The 22514-nt window shown below is 38.0% G+C and overlaps 1 protein-coding gene across 1 annotated transcript; it reads right to left on the minus strand.

Annotated features, from left to right (window-relative positions):
* Positions 1-195: 195 nt before the first annotated feature.
* Positions 196-20634, minus strand: vps41 (VPS41 subunit of HOPS complex). Its single transcript, XM_032551648.1, has 28 exons — positions 20435-20634; positions 20115-20153; positions 15288-15395; positions 13780-13857; positions 11188-11262; positions 10285-10347; positions 9462-9527; positions 6952-7071; positions 6730-6876; positions 6582-6648; positions 5797-5894; positions 5585-5714; positions 5335-5450; positions 5129-5247; positions 4347-4428; positions 4171-4263; positions 3946-4073; positions 3716-3860; positions 2923-2964; positions 2785-2835; positions 2563-2700; positions 2421-2475; positions 2212-2352; positions 1976-2112; positions 837-936; positions 711-755; positions 554-633; positions 196-467 (listed from the first exon to the last, which is right to left on the minus strand). Exons 1-28 carry the CDS (start codon positions 20453-20455, stop codon positions 387-389), a joined length of 2565 nt encoding a protein of 854 aa, XP_032407539.1. The 5' UTR covers positions 20456-20634; the 3' UTR covers positions 196-386.
* Positions 20635-22514: the final 1880 nt, after the last annotated feature.

Consider the following 22514-nt stretch of genomic DNA (forward strand, 5'->3'; position numbering starts at 1 on the left):
TATTTTTCTTTGTACTAGATTTTATGAAACTATTTCATGGCATATTTTCCCATCACTTTTATTAAAAAAATAAATGTTACACAGCTACATTTGCTCGTTGTTGTTCTGCAGCTCAGACAAAGTCTTCAGTCTGTGTTCATTTTATCCTGCTCAGGATTTAGTTACCTGCAGAACAATCAGATCCAAACTGAAGACAGAGTTTGAATGATTTTATTCTTCTTCAGCAAATAACATTAGTGGGAAGCAAAACAAAGCACATCATTTTACACTTGTTATAGTTAAATATACAGCAACTGAGGGAAAAGGGATTTTTATTGATCAATGCATCGAGAAGAAAAGGAGAAAAGGAGACAAACAGGATCAATAGTTGCACGCGCCTAAAGCTGTTACTTTTTCATCTCAAGTATCCCACTTCCAGGTCCTCGCCTCTTTGCACTGCAGATGTTACAAAACTGCAACCCAGGAATCTGAGAAGAAAGGACAGTTACAGATGAAAAAAAACGGAAAGAAAAACAAATAATGATATAATGCAAACTTAATAGATTCCACCTACAGTTCCTGAAGATGGTAAACACTCCTTGTGAAACATGTGTCTGCAGTGAAACACCACCACACTGAACGGCTGGGCCATATCTGAAACACAGACAGAAATCCAGGCTAGTCAAACAATGTTAGCACAGCTGGATGCAGCTGCAACAACGTCCCGTTACCTGAGGGTAGTATGGTGCTGTGACACGACTCACAGATGTTCCCTTCTAAAACAACAAAACAGAACAGTATTTTTATGAGTTTAGGTTAACATCCATTATCTCCACTTCATCAGTATAAAGACCCACCATCGACCCGGACTCCTCTCATCTGCGTCCGATGCATCTTCTTCAGCAAGGAGAGCGAATCGGCCACAAGAATCTTTTTGCATCCTTCCCGAAGAAGAATCTTGGAAACGGGTGGAAAAAAAAAAAGCTGATTTAAAGATTATTACATTAAGAAATATCCATTATGAAATTTCTGTTTTGGATCAATCAGAATATATTAATTAAAAACAAACTCACAGCAAACCTCCTTCTGGATAGAACTTCTTTTTTAATAAAAAATATTTATATAAATATTTACTGTATCAGCTGTAGTAACAGCAAATAAAGCTTGCAAAAATATTCAAATGCCTTGAGCTTTTTTATTTTTTTTTTCCATTTTTCCATGTTAAAACCACAAACGTCAGTGTTTTATGTTCTCTGATACCTGTGAACAAATTGGAGTGCTATGTGTTGCCTTGAGAAATCACCTCTATTAGTAAATAGATTCCACTTACATGTCATTCATTTTAGGTATAAATACAGCTGTTTTTTTTATTTTTTAATAAGTTTTCTTCTGCTGTTCTTCTTAAAGATGTTAGTGTTTAAGAAGCAAATAAAAGACGAAAGAGCTGATCAGATGAGATGCAAAACTAAAGGTTTGGGTCTATATACTAAATGTAGAGAAAACCAAAATGCTGGACATCACCCTGAACACACCATTCCCATTGTGAAGCAAAGCGGTGGCAGCATCAAGCTGCGGAAATGGAACAAGGAAGCTGGTCAAAGTTGACGGGATGATAGATTGAGCTAAATTCTGGTAGAAACTGATGGAGGCAGTAAAAGACTGGAGACCTCCATGTCCAGGTAAAGCTGGTGAAGATTTACTGCACAAAACTAACAGTTATAACTGCAGCAGAACGTGGTTCTACTTAGAGCGGCTGAAAAAAAATGTAGGTAACACATTTTAGATTTTTATATAGCAATCCAGAGCTTGGTGGTCATTCACCACATAAATCCTGATAAAATTGAGTCTGTGGTGGTAACATGATAAAATATGAAAAAGTCTGAATAGTTTTGCAGTGGATCAGATAAGAAAGTGTATATTGAATCATAGACAATGTTTGAACATTCACTTATTCTTTTTTGCAAAGAAGATTAGATGAAGCAAAAACTGGACAAACCTGGAGGTTGTAGTCGTGGAGAATTTTCACCAGTGAGTCTCTCAGGTTTGGGATCTCCATCCCCTCCTTTATGCGTTTGATGAGCAGAATGGGATCCACGTGAGTGCCGATGTTATTGAGGAGGCCAGTGATGAAAGCTGTAAATTAAAAACACAGCATGAGAAGAAATGAATCGGTTGAGATGTTAAAAAGGTGGTTAAAGCTTCAATTAGAGCGGTGGAGGTGGGACGTCTTACGTGGCTTGTCAATAGAGTAAGATATGAGATCCTCCCACAGCTCTGCGTCATCCTGCTCCTTAGCAAACTCTATAGCTTTGTCCACATCCTCCAGCTCCTCCATGATCATCTGGAGGGCTCGTTTACAGTTCCCCATCCTGCCTGCGAGCAACAGAGTGGATTAGTTTTCTCATTTCCAACAACAAACACGTTCATCCATCAATACTCACTGAGCAGGAAGACAGTCTCCTCTACAAAGTTCCTCTGCTGACAAATCTCAAGAGCCTGAGCAATAAAGTCAAAATAAGATGAGGTTATGAACTGTTTTTTGCTAACTTCACTAACTTTAACATGTTCCAGAGCAGGGTGCACCTTTTCAAGAGGGCAGTGGGTGCTATCTCTCAGAAAAGGCAGGAGGTTTGGTCGGTCGTACTCTGCGTACAGACCGATCTGTCTCTCGTGGTACTTCTGGCCTTTGTGGTGATCCCGCTTGAACAGTTTATGGAGGTACTGGGAAGGGGAAAGAGAGACGAAACCTTTACTGTCTGATTAAAGTTTGATTCTTCAGACTTCAACAGTTAAAAATCAACTTACCACATGCAGCAGCTCAGGCCTTCCATCTAGCTCCACCACCACCTTGTCTATCTGTTGGAAGAAATAAGGAAGAAGACGTCAGCAGAGGGCGCACTTCTGTAAAGAACAGAAGGATTCAAAACCGCCAAGTGGACTTACAGATATCTTGTCTTCATTGTCGAGAAGCATATCAACAGCTTTCTAGCAACATAAGATTATACATTATGTGAACAGAACTGTATGCAAAGTTTCTGAGAAATAATAAAGTTATAACATAAAAAATGTCATAACAGTTTCTACTCCTAATGTGACATATATCCTGGACCTGAAAGGAAAACAAATCAGTTTGCTGGAAAAAATGGAAAAACGTGAATAAGCTGCAATAATTTGGTTGTATGAGCATGCATTCCCTTATACTCATACTCAGCTTAAAACAACTTTAGATACTCACTCATAAAATTCAACTCCACAAAGTACTGTAACAATTTAGTAATTTTTCATTTTAAGAAAATGTTTCATGTTGATTGTTGTCACACACAGAGCATAATCGGCATTTTTTGGAAACTCCTGCAAAATTCTCTCATCTTGACATTGCTTTTGGAGAAGGTTTTTGTAATATCAATATGTTGTCCCATATTTCCTTCAGTTTTTATTACAAGCTATGTATTTTTAAACCCTTCTCTTAGCTGATATCTTTGCTCAGTAAAGTTATTTAGAAAATTACTAGCCTATCTGCACACGATGGCTTTAGCTAAAGGATTCAAAAAGAAATGTTTCAACCAAGCTTTAGTTTAAACATGTCCAAACTAATTCATGCAGCTTATCACAACTTATATAGATATTTAAGGTAAGTTGGGTAAGATACATCTTAAAATAAAAGTGGAAAGGTTACAAAAAACAGTTGATGTGCACACATTTGAGATCTGATTAGATATCAGCTTTGTCGTCTCACCTCTTTGTCAAACTCCATCAGGAGGACAATCTTGTCCTCGATGGAGGAGAACAGGTTGTGTTTGTGGATCAGCTGATAGACGTCCTTATGCCTCAGCCTCAGGTAGATTTCCAAGGCTCTGTCGTAGCGCTGGTCGTAAGTGTACCTGAGGTGGCATCACACCCCAAATGAAAAAGTGTTAAGAATTTTAGCTAAATGTCTAAAATGGTGGATGTGTTAGGGTAACTCACAGTTCGGCCAGCGTGGTGAGCAGCGTGCTGTTGGTGGGATCCTTCTTTAGGTGATCGTTAACGGCCTGAACAATGGCCATGTTGTTGTAAAGTTCTCCGGGCCATTCCCGGATCAGTGTAGCAAAACCCTTTTTGAGAAAAGAAAGATGAAATAGAGAGAGTAAGTAAGTGATCACTGAAATGCATCATTTCACAATGAAATAACCATAAGAGAAGACAAAGCACCTCATAATCACTTTTTAGAAAGTCGTGCAAGATCATTTCATAAATGGCCGGTCTTAGACGCAGATCTCCTCTCGGTAGATATTGACTGATAGCCTGAGGGTAAAGGAGAGGTTAAACATGGAGATGACAGCAACTTAAAAAAATCTTTTGGTTTCTTTGAAATAAATCAGTCCTACCTTCAGCTGTCCAATGGTCTTAAACCTGTACACCTCATTCTCCCACAACTCCATATTTTTCCCAAGAACCTTCTGACATTTTCTGCAAGTGAAAACACAAGCAAAACATTTCATAACCACAACAATAATCAGAAAATATTGTAGGTCCTGATATACAGATTCGGCCTGAAAAATGCCCAGCCTCAATAGAATCTCCATCTCAAATAAAAAGCTAGATGAAAACTTGAAAACAGTTTGATGTTCCAAGTTTTGATGTTTGCCTGGTGAATCAGGCAAACATAAAGCACCACATATTACCTCCAAAGGCCCAGACCTTATTCTAGCTTATTTGAATGAGGTCTTAAACTTAAGCTTATTTTAAGTTTAGTCTACCAGTTTTACCCAGATAATGGGTCAAATATCCGATCAGACAACGACAATTACAGTGGCTTATGTATATATTTGTGCTTCTGTATAGTTTTTACACTGTAAACTTGTGCATCCAACTTTTGTTTTTAAAAATCAATTAAGATTTATGTCCATAATTATTCCACTTTGGAAAAAGAACAGCTTTGACACTTCAATGAAACAAATCAGAGAACAACCCCCCCCCCGACAATTTAAAGTTTAAATCTTTAGTAAATATACCCAAATTAACTCTCTTTAAGTAAAAACATTTAGATTCAGATTGATTAAACTGGCAAAACCTGTCTAAATTTCTCTCTGTAGAATATATTTTTGCATTTGAAAGAACATGCTTGTTTCTTTTTCCAGTGTAAACCTGCACCAAACTCAGTACTGACCTGGCAGCAGCGTCATAGTCTCTGTTCTCCACTAAGTGATTGATGTAAGCCATCCCTATTTTCTGAACATCGTGCCTCTTGATGTTTTTGAAGCTGATCTCAGCAGCCATCAGCGCCTCCTGTCTCAGACAAAGGATGCCGAATTAAACTCTTGACATTCCTTTTTAACCTTTAACAGCCTTCGGGTAAAGTTCAGCAACACAAACCTCATATTTCTTCTTCTCCAGCAGCCAATCGATGTGGTCGTCCTGGTCTCGCTCTTTAGCCACAACGATGTCTTTGGGACTGATGATGTAGAAGAGTGACTCTCCCTCTGAATGCTCTGTTAATGAAAATACATTTATGGCTCTGCGTGCAGAGCATTACCGCTGACATTTGGTGGTCGATGTATAATAAAATCAGACTGCAGAAGAAGGCAGGGTGACATTTCTCCCAGGGCGAGTTTGATGTTCTCACCGAGGCGGTAATCCCTGCACTCGTTGTCCTGGTAGAAGCGAACACTCAGAGCATCCGAGGAGATCTCCTCGCAGCTTTCGGGGAGAGGCTGGATGATGTCGAGACGAGGCCGTGCACGATCCTCTTCATCCTGCATGCAGACGTAACGGGTTATCCTCCTAATCCTCTCTGTCTTTATGGTCTGTTAATGCACATGTTTGGTATAGCTTTACCATCTGGTTCATGGGGTCCTGCACAAAAAACAGGGTGACGAGCTGATCCGCCAGCGGCGCCAAACCACAGATGAAGAACTCCGTCTCAAATGCAGACACTGGAAGGAGCCGAATGTTAGGAGTGACATAAAAAAAAGATCAGGTGCTTTAGGGTGCGAAATGTTAAATATTTCAATTCTTTGATACCTTTTCCTTGATTCTATTTAATAATTAATACTAAACCATAGCTTTTATTACCTTTAGAATGATTAACTGACAGAATAAGATCAAAAACAACAAAAGATAAATAAATATCAGATCATTTCAAGATATAGATATATTATATCCATATATCTTAGTGTACACAAAACCAAAAATAATGTAACAAATAAAACCCAAACATAATGTTTAGGTTTTTTTTAGAAAACTAAACTACAACAAAAGAAAACAAAAAGAAAGAAATATCTTTTTGTAGAGGCAAAATAAATAGGGCAGTTTTCATTACCACCAAGTTACACGATTACAAAAAAAAGTACTTTATGGATGTGATAAATACATTTCAATATAAATGTATTCTTGACACAGAAAATGTAATTTTTCTTCATTAGTTTAGTTGCATTAATCGTACAATCAACAACAACCAGACATAGATGCATCCACTAATTTCTGTACTCATAATTCTGTTCATTATGAAGAAAAAGAAGGAAAATTTCTAAATCACACAGAACTGGTGAGAAATGTTAGGTAAACCTCTGTAAAACTTCAGCAGATATAAAATTTGCTCAACTGCTGTATGGTTCATTTACCTATTTCCACATAGCGATTGGGCAGATCCCTCATTTCAGTAGGATTTCGCTCTTTCACTGAACAAATCTGAGGAGAAACAACAAGACGACGTTTAAACATGCAGCAGGTAGTGTCTGAAATAAGTTCTGAAATGAACAAGAAGCAGACCTTGATGGAAGTTCCCCAGCCGACGATGAGAGTAGTGTCGTCTTTCCAGCACAGGCTGCAGGGATACATGTCGGGCCGCAGACTTGCGTTATCCCGAAGCACATTGGTGATCCGCTGCTTGGTGCTAAAGTCATAGATTTTCACTCCCTGGAAAAAAAATTCCAACATAAGCATCCATGCAGTTATCACTGGAGGCTTGAGGTTGGTGAAGCTGTCGCTCACCAAGTTGTTGGCCCAGGCTATCAGGTTGACTCTCCACTTCACGTTAGTGATCGTTCCCTCTCCTTCATGCAGGACCACCGTCTTCCAGCGATTCAGCCAGTTTCTTTCATACAGGAGCAACTTAAAGGAGAAAAGCGGGTGCAGAGTCTACTGGACAGTGGTTGTAAAACTATTCATACCTCCTGAGCCTTTCCACATTTTGACAATAAACCTTTTTTTGGATTTTAATGAGATTTTATGTGATTAACCCACATAAAGTAGCAAGTCACATGTTATCTGTTCTGCACAGGACATCATTTGTTACAAGGACCATTTCCAGGAGGACAAATAAACATAAATTTTCCAGTGCTGCCAAAAGATTTTGGTCTGGACTTTGACTAGGACATTTTAACGCATGAATATGCATTGACTATATCAAAAGAAAAAATTTCTTCTAAGTAATCATTTCTTTGAAACTAACATTTCCCTTTTACTTCTGCGCAGAAATCAGATTTCAGGATTTACCAGCTTCAAATCTGCCTGAAAAACAAAACTTTATTTCCTCCTAAATCATATTGAAACCTATGTTGACAGCCAGAGTGCCTTCTTCTAACATGTCTGGTTGGTCCCCTACATGGCTTGTGCCAAACTACACAACTAAACTAAACAGGACTTCTTGTGAGTTTCTTTCAACCAAGTCTATCACTGTAGGTGGTTTGCAGTTATCACGTACTCTTGATTGAGGAGTATTGAGTTTGTTGTTCAAAGCTTGAGATTTTACAATCTTACTCCTGGCCTGCTGCTGTTGATTGTTCTCTACCAAATCTCTGAGACCTTCACAAAACATTTATACTGAGAATCAGCAACACACTGATCAGAGGTTGCACTAGACTTTTTAGTGGTTCGTCATTTTGACTGACAGTTTTCATAAAATTTACTAATTTTATGCGTTTTTAAGGCAGTTAATTTTATTAGTTGGGCATTAAGAGTGTTTTTAATTATAAAAAAGCTTCATTTTATTTACATATCTGAATTACCGGTAAGTATCACTTTGTTTTGGTCTATCACATAAAATCTCAAAATACATTAAATAATTGTAGTAACAGTATTATCAAAAGTGGAAGTTTTGATAATACTTTTAATATATAGAGGTTGTGACTTCAACCTCTAGAGCGCAGTAATGCAGTAGCACCTACAGAGGGCAGTAAATTAACAGCATATTGCACTGATGCAACAGTAGCTCAGCCTGTTAAGTACCACTAGAAGTCTCATAAATTCAATTCAAACTGTACATAATGACATAAAACCTGCTTTTTCCTTTTTGTGTGCAGACTTAATTTCACTTAAGAGTATTTTGGCACAAGGAAAATTAAGACAGATTGTTCATTTGACTCCAGTGAAGCAGGACAAGCTTCACGTTCACTGATGGAAGAAGTCATTCTGGATGCACATATGGGTCGACAAATTTTGCAAGCAGACTATGTGGAAGCCATAAAGGCAGTGTTGGAAATGTGTTGCATTAAAGGCATGATTTCACATCTCTCATAATGATGCCAACTGCTTCTTTTGGCTGCACACCATTTATTGGGGACAATGAGATAGGTATAGAATGAAGCATATTTCAAAATCAGCGTCTGTGTTATCATTACAGATGGAATTCATCTCCTGGACAGTCTCCGCATTGTCGGCATCCTAACTGTATAAAGTTGGACAAAAAGCTTCCCCCTCCCCCGGCACCCAAAAGCGGTGCAGATTTGTTACCAAAGAGGTAGAATTCGCTCTAATTCAGCATTTGGGCTATGTTAATAAACAGTTTGCTCTACAAAGAGATGATATGACAAAAGAACTGGGGAGACAAAATTGAATTTCCTTTGACAGGATGTGGCGCCCGTTGAGGCTTATTGATTTTCATCCCAGGCACCTTGTGGAGGCCTTCACAACATGGAAGGGAGAGGAATCAGCAGCAATTGAAAGAAAATGGCAAAGTAATGCTAATAATGGAGTTTTACGGAGAAAGTTTTCCTCACACTGCTGTGTAAATGTCAGCGCACCTTATTTATGATGCGAGATCAAAGCTCTATTGTACTATATCCGTTTTTAATACGCATATGGTTTTTCTGAGGAGGAAGAAATCAAATCTAATGTTCAAATTCAGCTCACCCTATACATGTCTCCCAAAGACAACCCTAAGACTATGTAGCCTCTTTATAATGGCATCTATTTGCTGCGCTCGTAAAGCGTTGCTTTTGAAACACTGCAGAGAGAATAGCACTTTGTGAAAATGGGCGGCTGTGCCGAGAGCACTCCAGCAAAGAGACAGAAAAGTAAGAGCCTTTCACACTAGACAAAAGGCCCGAGTTCTGCCTTCCGAGCCGGGCCAAAGTCACTTAGTTTTTTTTTTTTTTTATGGGAATCGGTTTCACCCGGACGCAATCAGGAAGGAATTATTACGGCAGAAAAATTTCTCTAAACGCTGAAAACTGTATGTAATGACCGCTTCGTGGGAGGGGGAAAGTACGGTTTAAACCTACCTTGTTGCCCCCGGTGACAAACTGCTTGTAGTTTGATCTGCTGAACTGAGGGTGTAAAGCAACAACCTGCAAAATGAAAAGAAGAGATTTCACCATCACTAGCATTCACTGCATTTTCCTCTGATCTTGAGACTTTACAAACACAAACTTTAACATATTTAATAACGTTTTTTAAGACTGATCGACGCAAAGTCGTGCATTTTTTGAAAAAGTACAGAGAAGATAATACTTGGTCTGTAAAATGTTTTACAAAAACAAAAAAATACATTTGGTGTGCATTACCATTCAGCATCATAAATAAAAAAAACCTGTCTAAGAAGTCACCTAATTATTAAAAAGAGTTCACATGTGTGTAATATAATGATCTAAATCCACTTGAGACTTCAAATGTCTGCTGGAGCACTGCATCCAACCTCAGACGGTTTATCAAAGCTTTATTCTCAATAAACAACATAATTTTAATACTTTTCCCCAGTAAAAATTATGCATTCTTTTTCTGCAAAAGCTATGACTATATTCTCGTAATTAAACAAAAGTTCTCATAGCATGGCCCTAATACTCTGTCGTACAACTCATACAAGGGATGATTGAAATAAGTCACCTTTTGAAAATGTTTTGTGTCTTTGGTAATTTCTTTATTAGAAAAGAAAGCAAAAACAAACAAACCAACAAAAAAAATAAAATAAAATTGGAAACTGGATCTGGTGTGGAAAAAATCTGATATTTTATTTTTAAGTCACATTGCCTAGACCTAAGCTTGGGGTGTGAATACTTTTGCAAGATGATAAAAGAAGTTACAAGGCGGACAGGGGCGGAAACATACTTTGACAGGACAGTCGAAGCTCTCATGGAAGCCCTCTCTTGTGTAGAGGCCGAACACCTGAACCTGGAACAGAGATGAGCCAGCAGAAACACAAACGCAGAGGTGAATTACTGAACGCTTCTCCCTTAATTGCTGTCTCTGCAACTATCCAAGGCCAGCGGGGGAAAAAGTGGTCGGAAAAGAGTGTGATTGGCGCCCTGCTCTTCCTCTGGGTCACCAATTAGTGGAGAAGCTGATTTTTTTAAACCCTGAAGGCTTTAGAACAGAAGTCCTAATCTTGGACTTGACCACTGCTTCAGTTTGCTACAGTAGGCCATATGAGCACGTTTCTCCCAAGATGGAGGAATATTATAAAACTTAGATGCTATCTACTTTTTCGCATTAATGATTACGGATTAAGTTAAATTTCAAAGGATTAACAGCAAACTGAATTACTGGTGTTGAACAACTGCTGTTGCATCAGCTTTAATTGTCTGCTGCATTTTTTTTATGCGACAAGATCTTGTTTTTGCTGAACGTAGGGGGACAGCGCCATATCGCAGAGCATATCTTGACTGCATCCATGAAGGGTAGTGATAATGATGGAAAGAGACAAGATAACAGCAAGAACATGGAGATGACACCCATGGAAGGGCTGATGGCTGACTGACAGATCAACGCATCAGCATGCAATCCTTTAAACTGCTCTTCAAAATGCTGCGACAAAAATTTATGTGCGGATCTGCGTGGAGATAAAACTCCAGGTTAATGCTCTAAATGTGGAAGAATTGTCTCCAAACTTTCAGATCATTAACATAAAGTTTGAAGCTGATAAGAGGAGTTTAAAGATGGAAAACGACTGATTGGAAAGAAGCTGTAGGACCAAGAATCTGCAGCCTGCACTGATGGACAGATGGATCTCACCTTCCCGTCCTCAGAGCAGATGCCCACATTTTCACCGCTTTCATCCAGGCTGATCTGGTTGATCTTCACTGAACTCTGCAGACGGCACAAAATAGCATTTATGAGAGGCCATGAAATTTCAGTACAACCGACTAAATGTTTCTGGTTTTAATCACCATAAAAATAAAGAAATTAGTATATAAAGAAGCTACGGAAGCTTTGTGATTTGTTCACTAATAATGCTTTTAGATTACAAAAACAAGTCCAAAGTTATAGACTGTAAGTGTTTGAAAGATAAATTGTGATGATTATCAAATACGAGACTCATATTTAAAGCCAATAGCTTGAACTCCGAGGTTTCAGCTTCCTTGTTTCCTAGGAAATGATGGATATCTGGCAGCAAGTTAGACATGAAGCAGTTTAAAGCCTGAGTGCAGGAACTGTAATGTAAAACAGATGCATTTGTGCTGATCAATTCAGTCCCGATTACTGATTTTCAAATTACATTCTTGCTCAAAGCTGATATAACAGCTGGCCTGAAACCAATAAGCAACATACTTTCTGTCTATGCACTCAAATTATGCTTTGAACGGTTCCTACAGGTCAAAGCAATAAAAAAACACCTTCTCTCTTTTACGTTTATCAAAAGAAACAGAATAAAAATGTTTAATTTATTTCCCTGATTGACACCCAACTCTCGAAAGCTTTATGGTAACTGTGGGTTTTATTTGGTAAGCTATAACAGAGTTAGGCAAAGTCCTAAGTATTTGAAGCACATCTCCACACAATTAACTAGAACAGCATAGGGAGATGCTATGAGGGGAATTATTAATTAACCAGCCTCTTCAACAAATTGCTCCATATGAAACATCTAAAAACAGATATAGTTATGAATCAGAGCTACCCTGATTCTGAAAAAACCTTAAATGATCTCACATTTAAAAATGTTTCACATAACCATCACACAGTTAAATGTGTGATGGTTATGTGAAACATTAACATCACACATGTGATGTTAATGTGTGATTACACATCACAAACATTTAACTGTTTGTGATGGTAACAAACAGTTAAATGTTTTCCTTATATATAAGGAAAACATTTAACTGTGAGAGCATGACTGAATAATATAATGATAACACTGACTAGAAGTAACTCAAATTCTCCTGACTCTTTAGCAGCTCTAGCATCTAATCCACTAAACATATATGAGAAGTGTCGGCATCAAGGGCAGTGAAAGATACCCAACAGGTCAAAAACATTACAGGATTTGCATCCACAGCACTAGAAATATGATTTGCTATTGAGTCTTGCAACCCAGACATCCTTTGTAATTGTAAACCTTAATGCTGCGATGACGACGGATTTAATCTATTGCATTTATGAGGTAAAAATAGTTCGTTTTGATTCTTTTTAGTCAAAGTTGTAAAGAGCCAATGTGATTGGGCTAAAGTGTCACACAGGCTTCCCAGGAACAGATAAAATACAAATTCATAAAACTTGGATTACATATTATTAATGTACTTCAGAAAGTTCTTTGGCATGTGAATATTGCACGCATCAATATTGCAATGATGATTTATTTGTGAAATATTGTGCAGTACTAAAAGGAATTGGGAACGCTTCAGTTTTTCTAAACCCTGGTTCTCATAGCTGCATGTTGTAGATGTTTCTCTGCTTTAACACATCTGTTTCAGATTAACAAAAATCTGTTAATCAGCCACTAAATTAAATCATAAGGCGCTATCTTGGCTCTTTGTAAAATAGATTTTTGATTTCAATTGGACTTCCTGGTTAAATAAATGCACACTAAAGACTGTTCTAAGTAAAAGTGACAGCTGCAAAAATTTTGACAATATAGGCTTTGTATGAACTGTGATTAGCTTTTTACAAATGGAGTAGCTTTAACGTGGCAGAATTTTTCCGTCTAGCCTTTAAGTCACCAAGACGATCTGAATTTCTTTCTCTTTATACAAGCCGAGAATGTAAAAGGACTTGTGGGGCCCTCCAGTATTTAAAGGCGTCCCTGTAAAAAGGCGTACAAAAACCTTAAACCAGCTGTTGTTATGGCGACTCGGTGACCCTAGATGTCACTTTAACTGCTGCTTATATCTCCAACAGCAAGCCTTTGAGATTCCCTCATCTTCTTACTCGCAGTGCGTGCCTGCAAAATGTTCTTTTTAACCAGTTCCAGTTAAACTTTTATGATTGTGCCTTGGACTGTAGATATGAGCAGGTTTACTTCTCAGCTGGCAGATATGTGTTGTTGTTCCCATTTTGGGCCTTTATACCTCCCTACAAATGACTTAGTTAAGGATTACTCATGAAAACTCCGTTGACGCTCTGATCAACCTATAAAAATTAAGAACAACTTTTTAGGTTACAGTTTAACTAAAAATTATGCATACTCCTGGCAAGTTTATTTTATTACATTCTCTCAAAAGATAATAAAACTATATAAAACTTGTAAAAAGGGCATGCCAAAAATGATCTGTGCCATTTGTAATAATCAATGGGAAAAATGTTTATTGGCATCACAGCGATCAAACACTTCCAATGATTGTTGATTGCTAAAATACAACGTGGCAAAACATATAAGAACTTCATACTCACAACGTCATATTTCTGAGTGGCATTTCCTTGAATGTCCAGCAGGAAAACCTTTCCGAAATGGGTTCCTAGGGCAAGAAACTGACAAAAAAAAGACAAAAAGTGAGTCGAACAAGGAGATATTTAACAATTTTAAGAAGAAAAAAAGTTGGCTGTGGGAAAGGATAAAAAATATTTCCTGGAACGTGGTCATAGTGGGGATTGGGTGGGCTTGGAGGCAAAGCTGTGAAATTGCAGGGAGTGGAAAAGCCCTATTTATTAAAGCAGACAGTGTGAAATGGCATTTCCCCCCCTCAAATTAAAAGGCTTAAGCATAATAAATGCACTCTACATGCTCCTCTTGCAACCCAATCACCTTCTTTTCCAGGATTGACTCATTTCTTCTCCTGAGCAGCAACTGGTTTCTGTGTTTTAAGGCTTCAGCAGGGACGCATGTGTCCATATGGCTGTGGATGTGTGTGTGCGTGCAGGTCCACGGGGACAAAAAAAATTACAGAAACCGGGGGGCTTCTAGCATTAGATTAAGTGTGTGTTCTTCCAGCCCGGCCCCTGCTGCATGCCGTCTCCTAATCCCCCTCCCTTCCTGAGCAGCATGTGGATGTGCGGCGAGCCCACCATGCTTCAGTGCAGTCTATAATGAAATGCTTATATTTACAGGCACAGCTGAGCATGTCAGACAGAGCCCCCTGCAATCTCCCCAAATAAAATAACCAAAAATAAATAAATAAAAGGTTCAGCCTTGTGAGGCGGAGCGACTTTTAAAGGGATTTATCAGGATGGGAATTGTTCAAATGAAATTCCAATTCAGACACTTAAAATATGAGGCAACATAAGGCGGCGTGTGCTGCCGCTGGCTTTGGAGGGTGTAGGGGGTTGTCACTGGGACCACACATGTAGCCGGACAGCTAAAGGTACACAAACACAAAAATAAAAAATATAAGAAAACAGTTGGATCCAATTTATGATTTAACAAATGCAGTGTTTCTTTGTGGCTACTTTAGGTGTAGGAGACACACAAAAAAAGACCTGGATCCTCAAAGCAGAAATAAATAAATGAAAATCAATTGTTGTTAATAAAACATCAGGTGAGGAGACGTAACTGGGCTTGACTTTTGCTCTGCTCAGGCGTGAGGGTGTGCTGGTGGTGCCACGACGGCTAAACATCACGCCAAGAGTGGCTCTCTTAAAAAAAAAAAAGAAAAGGAAAAAAAAATCCTACATTCAGCAGAGAGTAGGAGAGGAGCAAAAAATATGAAAGAAGTGGGAAAAAAACAGAGGAAAAGACAATGGTGCCTTCTGATGCACCTCCCTGAGAGGGACAAAACAAGGAGGCTAGGTGAGAAAAGAATGGCCTGCCTCAACAGATCCAGCAAGAAGGGACAAAAACCAACTTTGAAGATGGCATCTCTCAAATGTGCGCGTAAACAGAAAAAAAAAAATAAAAATCCCCCCCGGAGATGATTGGACTTGAAGCTGAAACACTCTTGTGGGCGGTGGATTATCACCCTCACCTTGTCGTGGACGGTCATACAGCTGGCTGCGTCGGACTGGAGGATTTCAGACACCCCGTTGGAGAGCCTCTCGTACTTCAGCTTGGGCTCCTCCTCACTGTCCTCCTCCTGGTGGAGACAGGAGATGGGTTCTCACCAAAACACGTTCTTAAAAGGTAGTCATTACTACAGGGTCACCTCTAAAACTTCTGAGAGCTTTCTTGGAAAATGGTCCATCATGCAGTGAGATGGAATATACAAAGTGTCCCCCATTTAGTATTTTCTGTTGAAAACAAAGATAAGTCAGAAGACGCTGCAGAAAATGGGGCTTGAAGATACTTTCTTGAAAGCTAAGCAGGAATGATAAATAATTACTTATAGGTAGGGCTGAATCAATTAATCGGATTAATCGTGATGAACTGATTATTGAAATAATCGTCAACTAATTTAATCGTTAACCTGAGTATACAGAATAAAAAAGGTAATTTTCTGAAAGAAAAACATACAGAGAGCAGTAATCAAGCCAAAATATACAAAAACATGTATACGTTTTGCACTTAAGATAATAAATATGTTCTATAAATATGTTCTACCCAAAACTCCACCTAGTTTGAATTCTATAAAAACACGTGCTTCATTTTAAACCCTTCTGTCATAGCTCAGGCTGAATGTTTAGGGTCACTGTCCTGAGGAAAAGTGAATCTCGGCCCCAATCTCAAGTCTCACTAAAAGAGTCGCTAAAAGAGTTTCTTCCAAAATTGTCCTGTTTTCAGCTCCAACAGCTCAGATCAGCTTTCCTGGAATAAATCCATTCCCACAGCATGATGGAGCCAAACCAGATTTCACCAAATATTTAGGGTAATGCATGGTGTTACATAATAGTGACAGAAATAACCATGCTTGTTTGGTTATTTCTGGGTTGCATAAGTATATATATATATACTTACTTTTATACAATATATATTAACTTAAGTAAATTATTACTTATATGATAATTTACTTATTTTCATGAACGGATTGCTGTCATTTTTAAAACACCAATGTCAAACGGTAGTTAGTAGCCAATAGAATCAGTGAAATGGTTGGAACGTAAGGAAGGAAAGTTTAGTTTTAGTGTCTGTACAAGCATAGTAGAAAGAATGAGAAGTATATATTCAGAAAAATTTGTTTTCTTATAATATGTAAGGAGAGGCCATGTTATCATTGAGCAGGAAAAAGTACCGTGGCTGACAGGTGCAAACTCGTAAGAAACGGCAAAACACTCTACAGACACATAAATGATGCAAACTCCTTACCACACAAACACAGAAAAACAAATGCAACAGAAAAAACACTGCAAATATTGAAAATACAATAAAAATACAATAAATTTAACACAGCATGTTATTTTCTTTACTTTTTCACAAATATTTTTATTCACCATATGAGAAATCTGCAAAAGTAAAGAATAATATGCTCCCTCACTGCAATCAACAGCAAGTACCACTGTATTAAATCAATAGGTTTTTAAAGGATAGTGTGCACACATCTACTTTTGCTTTAATTTGCATGAAATGCTTTATGAAAAAGAATCATCTCTCTTTTCTTGGTACTGCTCATCCCCAGTGAAATATATGCATTTATTGTTTTCATAAGACAAACTTAAGGTATTCTACTGTGTTACACTTTCCAGCATGAGTCCACATTGGAGGCCGGTCACAGCTTGAATATTACTCATAATTCAGTTTATAACCAATGCTGCACAGTCTGTGGCTGCCCAGAGGGTGCATCAACTCAAAACATTGTCTGCCATTATGTGCTTCTGGCTTGGAGGTGGGGGACAATAGCGTGGAAAAAATGTTATTTTCAAAAACAATCCTTCCCCACTCAACAACGCCATATCTAGGCTATTTCCTGTGTATTCTGGTTGTGAGATTTCTGATGCGAGGGCATTTGTCACGGGTTTCAAAGGCGTATCAAACAACAAAGGCAAACTTCATCCCCACAGAGAAAATACCCATTTTAAAAGTTTTGCTATCTCTTGTAAGTTGCTTTTTGCTTTTGTCAACTAAAGAACTGGGTTTTGTGTTATAATCGTTTATGCCGCTTTTTTGCCTCTTGTCAGTTTAAACACAACATGCTGAACCGTTCAATGTGACGACGTCAAGGATAACATTCTACCTGAAGCATAAAACAGGACAGAAGGATTACACTCGACAAAGATTGAGGAGATAATTCCTTCAATATCAAGAAAATAATGTGGTATGTAGCTAACCATCCAGCTGCGTTAAATATAACATGCAAGTCTGGACAGCAAATAGATTCAGAAGTAATGCTTTCAAGTGTAATGTAAAACACAAATCATGTGACCCCAAATCCACCGTCTTCACAAGAAGATGCAGAGATCTAAAAACTTCTGGCTCAACCCGACTCCCAAAGTGCAAGGAGAAGGACAAAGACATGGTGAGGTGAAGACTCCAGCAAAACCTGAAATACTAGGAAACAACTTTATTAATATACCAATAAAATTTGGCTTCTGGTTGTCATCAGGGTCATTGCAAAACCCTATACAGTTTGTATTTAAATTTTAAACATTTTCCAACAGAAAATAAATCATGCAGTCTGACAGGCTGACCTATCACCATTCAAGGGGATGGAGGGTGCTTTCACACCTCGCAGTAGATTCGGTTCAATTGGGAACCAAAATTGCAAATTTTGTTGCATTTTCAGCAGTTGCGGTTCGCTTTGACACTGCAATGTCAAACGATTCAAACTCTTTAAAAACCTGCTCCCCCCACCCTCCACCAGTGGTGGAGCTGCGACAAGAGCAAGTGAAGAAAACAACACCAAAACCTCTGAAGAAAACACTAAGCACAATTTCCTTCTTCACGATATTTAAACAAAAATAAAGTGGAATCAGATTTTAGCGGCTGTAGGATCTTCCTTTTGTCTTTGGCAAAAGACCACAAACCATTTCTCCCAGGAGCGCTAGACACGTGTATTTTTTGCCTGCATTTACCCAGAATGCCCAGCACTACGGTCCGCTTATTTATGACTTTGGAGAAATCTCCGGCCTGCTTGGCATTCAAATATGCATGCAAACTGTGCCAGAGTTCACTTCAAACAAATAGAGACGTAGGTTTTTACGAGACAAAGTATTCGCTTTTTTTGGTCCACATAATAATTTGATTGTCCACTCATACCTCCCCAAACAAATTGGACTTTCTAGGCAAACAAACCAGAGTTTGAATAAAGTGGACTAAACAGATATGGTGTGAATGCACTCTAAATTGGCTTAGGAGTTAATCACTTCAAATGAGGTGATTTCAAGAAGAAATCACATCCCATATGTAAAAGTAGTTCTTTCTCAGTGATGCACAAGAAAATGCAAACAAGTCAAAGTTACAAGCAGAAATCACAGGGACTCTAAAAATATTAATTTCATAGTAAAAAAAAACCTTAAAAGTAAATAGAGACCATTAAAAATTTATATATTTCCTTTTTCTTTAAATAAACTCCATCCCACAGAAAAATCTATATTTACCTCTCGCTGCAAAATTTGATGTTTATTTTTATTTTAAATCCTATAAATAGAGATAAAATTGTTGTTCCTTGAAAATAAGTAACACATTTCCTAAAGTAGCTACTTATCAAAATTCATAAAATGTCTTTTCAAAAGGGGATGTGACATTTGAGGCTCTGATCAATTTTTTTTTGGCTGGCCTGAGAGCAAAATGGCTCTTCAGAATATAATACATTTTCAGTCAGACTTAAAATAAGGAGAACTTGAAAATGAACTAAAAGAATTTCTCTCTGACTTTAAAGTGGATAAGACACTGGAAAATGTTTCTGTGTTACACAGTTTATAATTTGTAATTGCTCCATTCAAAAGCAGCATTTATTAAAGCCGGTTTTATATTTTATGCAGAAACAGCAACATACATTGGATTAAATACTCCACATAATTTATGGATTTCCATACTTTTCTTTTACTCCCTGCCACCCCCCCCCCCCTCCCACACATATCATAACCTCGCAGTCACACATACATATCCCCCACCCCCACACAGCCATATTGTTCTGCACTTTGCACTGTCACATTATCTGTACTTTGCCATAATTGGACCTGCTGCTACTTCTTTGGTGTGGTTGAGTGCCTTTAGTTAATTTAGTTGTATATATTGTTATTATTATTATTGTGTGTTTGCTTATTTATACTGTATATATTTGACCTTTTGCACGGGAGCTGCAATGGAAATTTCGTTGAATTCTGTTCAATGACAATAAATGCTATCTATCTATCTATCTATCTATCTGTGATTGCTTGAGAGAAACGTACATAACCAACCTCTAATAATTTATTTTATCTCTGCTTCCCGTGCAGAAACTTAAAAATCAGCTTCCTCCCTGGCTGCCGTGTAGAAGTCATGTTTTATTTAGTCCGTGTGTGATTCTCCGGAGCACAGGTGTACTGTAACATGCCAAAGTTCAGTCATAATGTTGAAAGATCTGGAAAACCATCTGTAATTCATGACTGTTTGACACCTCTCAAACTCTGACAAAGATCCTTCGGGGATCAAGCTGTGTTGATGTATTACAGTCCTTTCAGCGGACACAGAGCGTTATACCAGTTAAAAATCATCCAGGCTTGACAGAACTATGCACACCCCTCTGACGTTAACAATATGTTGTTGATGCATTTCTGTGCCGACATACTGGTGCAACTGCATGACATTTCTGCCTTGTGTTGTTTTTTTCCCTCTCTATAAGCTTACCTTCATACCAAACTACTCAAACTCATTTCCCCTGCTTCTGTTTTTGAAAGAGAAAGAAAGCATCAGTACAAAATGATGTAATGACGAGCTTTACCTCAGATTCATCTGTGAATTCCCCACTCTGCTTCCTTTCCTGGAAAATAAAAACACATAGAGTTTCTTTAAACAAACAAACTTTTCAGTGCCAGATAGGATGATAAATACTTGTGATTGTGGTCTAAATTTGAGAGAATTACAGAAATCTCGCAATAGCATAGCTACTGCAACTCAGATATGTGTCTTACGTACTCCAAATTAAATAAATAACTAACTGAATATTCCTTAAAAAGTCAACCTGCCATTTTAATAGAATAAACTCCGCAATGAAATTATAAAACTGTACAATAATGCATCAAAATTAGCCTGTTAGCTTACCTGCTCCTCCACTTCCGCCATTGTGATGACTAATAGCGTTATGTCCAATCGTTATTTTATCTCAAAACGTTAAATACATATTAGCTAAGAGGGGAAAACAATGGTTTGTGAAGAAAGCATTCAATACACCGTACAACACGATAATGTTTGTTGTCGAAGCTTCTTGGTCATCGGTGAAATCACATGACTGATTTCATACCGCTAAGTCTTATGGGTATTGGAGTCTTACTTTGGAGAAACGACAATAACTGCAGCAAATTTGTGGATGACGCGCCAAATATTTAGTAGGGGCTAAGAGATTTTCCGTTTCGTTTCCATTGTTGTTTATTTTTACCTCTAAGCTTTTGAAGCTATAGTATTAATGCTTTCAAATAAGGCAAGTGTTGCCTTTAGTGTTTTGGACATTTTTTTCAAAGAAAGGACACTAATAATGGTTTCAACCATCTTAAAATGCTCCACAAAAGACATGGCTATGTAACTAGTGAGATGATGCCTCATTTCACTAACACAAAAAAGCTTGATAATTTTATTCTCATAGTTTTTGCCTTTTTTGTTTGTTGCTGCTCCCTTTAATTGTTTTCAGTTTTAGCACACTTAACTGGTTTAGGTAAATCAGATTAAGCGTTCTTTCCCAGTTGGGATTCAATTATTTCTATTTGCTACATGCCTGAATAGAGGCAGTTTTGAAGAAAAAATGTAAAACTTTTCCACATGTCTTGGTTGTCCTTGGAGGCTTAATGTGACATTCATTAGCAATATAACCACACATCATGCTGTTCAGGAAAGAGATGGCTTCCATGTTACAGATATGAACATGTTGGGGTAAGAAGTGTGCACATCAATCTCAAAGTTACATGTAAATCTGGTCAGTAACCAATTTTGTACGAGGGTTAGGGTTTAACTGATAATGTCCACTTAGCCTTAGAGCTTCTTTCAGAGTATAATCGGACCCTGAAAGTGTGTAGTGTGGCCGCCATCCAGAAGACGGCGCTACTGGTGTTGCTTAAGCGGAGCCACCCAGTTGATACAAAAATCAAATATGGCGGACCAGCCCAGAAAAAGGAAAGCGAAAAGGTCGGTGGATTCCGGTATGGGCAAGTATGGGACGCAAAAAATGCACTTTTCCGGTTCTATTTTGAAATATAAACACTCAACAACCTACTTAAGCTGTCACCTTAATAGCAATGAGCCAGCGGCGCAGCGTCAATAAACTTGTTTAGACTAACTCATTAATTGATAACTTACATCCTTAGCCCAAATCATTGTGAAAAACAAGAGGAAAGAAATCACAACATTTACCCATGTCATACAGTTTAAAAGGCAATTTTCACAAATGCTATGGAAGTAAGAAAGTAGACTAGGAACTTATCTTTAAAAGTGTGAAACCTAAAAATACTATCAAGCTTGGTGGTGGTGGCAACATGCTGTGGTACTACCTGTGGTCCAAAACCACTTGAAAATAAGAGAAAATAAATAATATAAGAAAATCCAACTTGTAATATCTATTATTACAGAGACATTTTTGATACTTACTCATGTATTTTTTGTACGGTATGTTTTGAATTTATTTTAATATTACACTCTGAATACCTTAGAGTAAAATATCTTGAAATTCCAAGAAACTACTAAAGCAACTTCTGATCTATATAAGGGTTTTGTTCATTCATTTTCTTTCCTCAAAACCCAAACACTTTCCTGACTTTGTCGTACATTTTCACAAAGAAACAAAGTCAAATTAACTTAATTGAGTCTAAATGTCCAAACAAGTTCAGAGACTTTTTAATGTAAGTTGTAATATTCCTTGACGCTACTTTATGCATATTTGCAGACATTCCTGAGGAAGATGTTGGAAGAACCCTTCAGATATTGGTCGACTCGCGCGGCTCCTTTGTCACGCCGCTGACAGCCGTAGTCCAGATGAATGCCAAAGGTATGATTTGCCCCTTCTTTATTGAGATTGTCTCACACCTCCGTCTTGCCTCATCCATCCTCAAGAGAATCCTAATGTACTGATACCGAGGGGGAATATTTTTTTTTTCTGTACAATCTGCTTAGCAATGATTTATTGATTGCTGCTTCC

Source organism: Xiphophorus hellerii, chromosome 21 (genome assembly GCF_003331165.1).
Source record: "Xiphophorus hellerii strain 12219 chromosome 21, Xiphophorus_hellerii-4.1, whole genome shotgun sequence".
In the NCBI taxonomy this organism is placed as follows: domain Eukaryota; kingdom Metazoa; phylum Chordata; class Actinopteri; order Cyprinodontiformes; family Poeciliidae; genus Xiphophorus; species Xiphophorus hellerii.